At 48.4% G+C, this 5,278-nt stretch overlaps 1 protein-coding gene across 1 annotated transcript; it reads right to left on the reverse strand.

Moving 5' to 3' along the window:
* Nucleotides 1–506: 506 nt before the first annotated feature.
* Nucleotides 507–4,135, reverse strand: LOC143013638 (dnaJ homolog subfamily A member 3, mitochondrial-like). The gene is made up of 11 exons (XM_076167333.1): nucleotides 3,924–4,135; nucleotides 3,210–3,349; nucleotides 3,053–3,136; nucleotides 2,745–2,948; nucleotides 2,428–2,580; nucleotides 2,200–2,347; nucleotides 2,048–2,112; nucleotides 1,818–1,946; nucleotides 1,599–1,714; nucleotides 1,373–1,467; nucleotides 507–1,135 (listed from the first exon to the last, which is right to left on the reverse strand). Exons 1-11 carry the CDS (start codon nucleotides 4,126–4,128, stop codon nucleotides 1,017–1,019), a joined length of 1,458 nt encoding a protein of 485 aa, XP_076023448.1. The 5' UTR covers nucleotides 4,129–4,135; the 3' UTR covers nucleotides 507–1,016.
* Nucleotides 4,136–5,278: the final 1,143 nt, after the last annotated feature.

Consider the following 5,278-nt stretch of genomic DNA (forward strand, 5'->3'; position numbering starts at 1 on the left):
CCTTCCTCCCACTCTCCCTCCCAGGATCTGGGTCTGGAGGTCAGGGCTACGAATATGATGACGCCTGTGACGATTCAGTACGAGCAGGTTGAACCTTAGACAGTGACAGAGCTCCATCCAGAAGCATTCAGACTTTACTGAAGTACTGATTTCTGTTAACGGATCCTGGGCTTTTGAAGATAGAGATCATTCAAGTTAACATGTACACCTAAATACAGCTTTAGGGAGTCGGGAGGATGCACCTGGGACAGCTCACCAGGTTACCACGGTGATGAAGTCCGTCTCACTTATAATGACCCACCGCCGTGGCTCAACTCAGTAGGAAAACCTCATCTGCGTCCGGCGCCGCCCCGGCTCCTGTTCAGACTGAGGGCTGGAGTGTGTGTCAGAGTGAACTCCAGGGCGAGTCAAGACATCTCTGACTCAACAGCACCACCTACTGGTGACGTTAGGCACTGAGGTAAATAATGCTTCTTAGGGGGGAAAGATAAATGGAATTGCGTAGATGGAATGACACTGCCAGGCTTTATTTCAAGAAGAATTTACAAAGCTGTGTACAACCAACGAGACCAAACATCTGGATCACACTGTTACACATCCCTGTTGTTCCTGTGGAACTCTGGGAGTGATGTCCACACGTTGAGTTGAAACACTGCGTCACATTCAGGCTCCTCAGCCTCTGGAGCTCGGCAAGTACCAGAAAACATTACCATCCAAAAATATTTCACATTTTAAATAATCATCTCGACATTTTGTGCTATTATACAATTTAGCTTCACACAAGCTTTAACTCTAACTTGGGTTATCTTTGCTCAGTTGTAGCCTGTAGTTCTTCCTCTTTTACTCCAGGCAGGCGGCATCATGTCGTCCGATCTCTGGAGCTTCTTCCCCCAGCACCTGATGGGATGCTGAGTGTGTGTGGGTGTGTGTGACTGTGCCATCACATTAAACGCTACCTTGCCCCCCCCCCCTCTCTCTCAGTCTCATAGCAGGCGGGGCTTGAGGCAGTGTCAGTGTCAGCTGAACATTTTCTTTAGTTTAGAGAAGAAGCCTTCCTCCCCCTCATGCTGCTGCTGTTTGTCCCGTCCTTCCTCTGAGCTGGACGATCCCCTGGCAGAGCTGCTGCTGCCCCCTCCTGGACACAAACACACACCGCATGTGGCAGTTCAACCTCGGCGACAGTGAGCAAGTAAAGGCAACACTCATCACATCTCATACATGGCCTGTTACACGCTCTACATGTGTAATATGGACTTTACATGCTGGCAGACTGAATTGTCAGATACATTAGAAACCACAGTACTATAGAACAGTGAAGGGTTAATGGACCGAGTCGTGACCTCTCAGTGAGGCTGTGTTAAACTGGTCTGACCTGCAGAAGTGTCAACGCCATGGACCGTCCCCTGGACATCCTCCTCATCCTCAGCATAGCTCAGCATCAGAGATCGCTGCCTACGGGTCAACTTCCTGCAAGAGCGGAGCAGAAGGAACATAGTGAGGTGAGACAAGAAAGAGTAATGATGGATTTACAGAGAAATGATGGAAGTTCTGCCCCTGAACTCTTCCCCTCAGAGCCTGTGTTTGTGTGCGGGCCTCACTTAGGCACTCTGATCTTGATGTGAACGTAGTGATCTCCGTAGCTGTGGCTGTTTATCCTCCTGATGCCCTTCCCCCGCAGCCGGATCACCTGCTCAGCCTGGCAGCTGGAGGGAATCTAACAACACGGGCGATGAAGATGAAGACAGAGTAACATACATAGTAGCACATCTGCTGACACATCAGCTGGACAGACAGCAGAAGCTCTATTGCTGACTCACCGGTATGCTGATGGAGTCGTGGAGGCCCTGCGTGGTGGCCACGCCCCCCAGGATGGCCTGAGCCACAGAGATCAGCAGGTCTGAGTGGATGTCCGGCCCGGTCCGGCTGAACACCGGGCTCCTCTGGACCTGGATGACGACACGTCACAGCTAAACACTCTGCTCACATCTTTAAGTGAACCTGCTGCTCTCCTGATCCATGAGGCAGAGGTAAGCAGATACAAACTCACCCTGAATGTCACCAGGATTTCCTGTTTGTGCGTTGCCACAGAGACAGTCTGACCATCGTCTACTCCTGAAAGAGGAAGAACAGAGCTCCAGTTACAGTCAGCTGTTCAGGTTTGCTCCTTGGTGTTTGGGTTAGGGTTAGATGAAGACCTACCGGCCGGCACAGACACAGTGATGGTCTGCCTCTTCTTCGCCTGGCCCGAGCCTCGACACAGAGAGCAGGGCGTGATGATGATGGTGCCCTTCCCGCCGCAGCGCCGGCACGGGGTGCGCACTATGACAGGGCCGGTGTGTATGGACTCCTGTGACCACACGGGGCAGAGCAGAGGGGCGTCAGGTTTTGCTCGGTGGCCTTCTGCCAGCGCTCCGTGTTCACACTCACCATGCCGGTGCCGTTGCAGTAGAAACAGTGCGACACCTTGGTGCCCGGCTCGCTGCCCTTCCCGTTACACCAGGTGCAGGTGTCTTCCATGTTCACTGACAACTGCTTGTTCACTCCCTTGGCTGCTTCAATAAATGAGAGCTCCATCACAAACTGCACACACAGAGAAGAAGAAGAAGAAGAAGAAGAAGAAGAAGAAGAAGAAGAAGAAGAAAAGTCATTAATGTCTTACAGAGCACAAGAGGCAAACAATCAAAGCGCTGGTGTATAGCCTTGATGTAAACCTAAGCAGAAGTCACGATGCTGCCCGTCCTCACCACAGGTCTTTGCTCAAACATGCTGTTGATGTTGCCAAAGCCTGCGCCTCCACTGAACTCTCCAAAGATCTTCCTGAACAGCTCCTCTGGGTCAACGTTTGCCCCGCCCGCCTTGTAGTACTGCTGCCCTGCGCCGCGGTTGGGGTCAGATCCCGCTGTCCCATACGTGTCGTACTGCGTCCTCTTCACCGCATCGCTCAGCACCTGGACACAAGTGTTGACGTTTTAAGGCCTTAAGTAACAGAGCTTTGGGTGCTTGGGGTTGTTGGTAACATAATAAAGACTAAAGTAGAATAGTGTTGTGTGACCTCATAGGCTTCAGCCAATTTAGCAAAGTTCTCCTTGGCGTCCGGATCGTCTGGATTGGTGTCCGGGTGGTACTTCTTCGCCAACTGGAGAGAGACAATGAAAGTTAAACAAAGATGGAGAACCCGTTCAGTCTCTTGGGTGGTCCGTGTCTCTGACCTGGTAGTAGGCCTTCTTGATGTCCCTCTGTGATGCGGTACGGGAGACGCCCAACACCTCATAGAAGTCCTGCTTGTTTGCCAACACACCCCTGCTGGTGTGGAAAGAGTGGCAGGTAACAAAACGAGGAGCGCTTGATCCTGTAGGAGGGACCGCCATAAGTACAGGGACACGATGTGTACAGAGAGACTTCAGGGACCAAGGTACGAGCAAAGATATCAATTCAAGGAAAGTAACAAGAACATTCTATAATAATGATCTGGGTTGAATTCATTTTAATTTTGCAAAAACAACACATTAATTGGTCAATAATACACAGATAGATGAACAAATTAATATTATAACGGTCTGTAAGTCCATCCTGATATTTTACTATTGTTTTCAGATTCATCAGAATGTTCAGACGGCTCCCAAGACTTTCTTTAAGTTACGTCATGTAGCTTTACATGAATTAACCGTAGAAGAAGAAAGATGTACTCTTCTTCTTCGCTTTACGGAGAAGTGAGCTGGGCTCCTCGATACAGGCGGAAGCTGTAATGTTTATCTGGAGCCACGCTGAAGGTCGCGACCACCACAGAAGAAGAACGATCACAGTGACGACACTCCACCTGCAGCCGTTTCCTCACTTTAACGCCTCGCGCAGTAACTTGTTGTTGCCATGTAAACTCAGAGGACATTAACCTTTACGTTGCCGCGTCATGTTAGCTGCCTCACCTGTCAGAACTCTCCATGTCGCCCCGCTCCCGCCTCTCCAGGAGCGCAGGCTTCCCTCTCGCCCTCCTCGGCTCGCCTCCGGTGTTGTCGCCGGACAAACTCCTCCATGTCTTGCGGACACGCGCGGCAAACGAGCCGAGTTGTGTCTACAAGGGGAAGCTAATGCTAAACAGCGTGATGCAAACCTACCGGCGGAAGACGCCATCTTTGCGTCAGCGCTGCTCTGCGCATGCGTGTGCTGTCAGACGCCTGTTTGTCATACATACTGTGCATTTGTTTGTTTTCAATGTATATGTTATATATTTAACATTACATGTTGCATGACTCAATTATTCTCTGTGTAACTTTCTGTATAGTTTTCTAATTTTGTTGCAATTTTCTTTTTGCTCAGGTCAGGCAGAACGGCAACTTATTTTCTTTTCAAATAGTATTTCTGTTTGTTTCACACCAAAACCACAGCGTTGTGTGTTAAGCAATAAAACAGCTAGTATAAAAAGGAGCATGCAGTTATACACATTAGGATATTTATCCATATAAATGAAAGGAAACTGATATCAATAAAAAGTCATAAACACAGTCACCTTTGTAATGCTACTCTCCTTGCTTTTCTTTGCACCTCCACGCGAACCCTTGTTGTCGCTGGGTATCAACAGTGACCGTGAGGCTTCTCTCCCGTGGAGCTTCACTCTGTCCATTAAATAAACTCCAAGCAGCGAGAATGTAAGTTTGCAAATGAGTGCTCATGCACCATAGAGACACTAGATGGCGACATTGAGCTGTGGACATTAAAACACTGGAGGCTTTGGCACTAAATGGAGTTCAAAGCGAGTTTGTTGATACAATATGAAAAACAACAACAATAAAATGCTGAAATATTCCCGTGGTCACTTATCCCCGTGTGAACAGCTAATAGATTCCAATTTCACAGAGATGAGATGCGGGTTTCTGTGTTCTAGATTGGGAGGTCAAAGTTCACTGACACAGGGGTGGGTTGAGTTCAAAGTTCCGTCTGATGTCAAGACCGGGTCAGAGCTGTTTATGCAGATCAAAGACTGAAAATTAATAATGACTTAATGACACAAAACAATCTTTACATGTATTGACATATTCTGTACGTTTTGAGTGCTTTATAGTGACATTAAATGTAATGAAGCTTATATGCTGTATATTTAATGGTGAAACCCCTCTTTTATTTGATGTTCACTGACTTTACTTAGTGTTAGATTTCATACTTGTATAAACTTGAGCACTTTACAAGTCCAAGTGAAGAGCTGTGGACCTGACAGGACGCCTGACAGATCAGAGCCCAGGAGGAAGATCAAGACTTTCATGTCACCAGGGCTGTCACCAGATTC

The sequence above is a fragment of the Genypterus blacodes genome, unplaced genomic scaffold (assembly GCF_046128005.1).
Source record: "Genypterus blacodes isolate CSIRO-AG114 ecotype Tasmania unplaced genomic scaffold, CSIRO-AGI_Gbla_v1 ptg000157l_1, whole genome shotgun sequence".
Classification (NCBI taxonomy): domain Eukaryota; kingdom Metazoa; phylum Chordata; class Actinopteri; order Ophidiiformes; family Ophidiidae; genus Genypterus; species Genypterus blacodes.

What these genes read in the sequence shown, in the direction of transcription:
- LOC143013638 (XM_076167333.1), bottom strand. Translation starts at nt 4,128, where the DNA reads ATGGCGTCTTCCGCCGGTAGGTTTGCATCACGCTGTTTAGCATTAGCT. An exon ending in ACGACTCCATCAGCATACCG is followed by an intron (nt 1,715 to 1,817) that starts GTGAGTCAGCAA and finishes CCGTGTTGTTAG; the next exon opens with ATTCCCTCCAGCTGCCAGGC. An exon ending in TGGCGTTGACACTTCTGCAG is followed by an intron (nt 1,136 to 1,372) that starts GTCAGACCAGTT and finishes GTTTGTGTCCAG; the next exon opens with GAGGGGGCAGCAGCAGCTCT.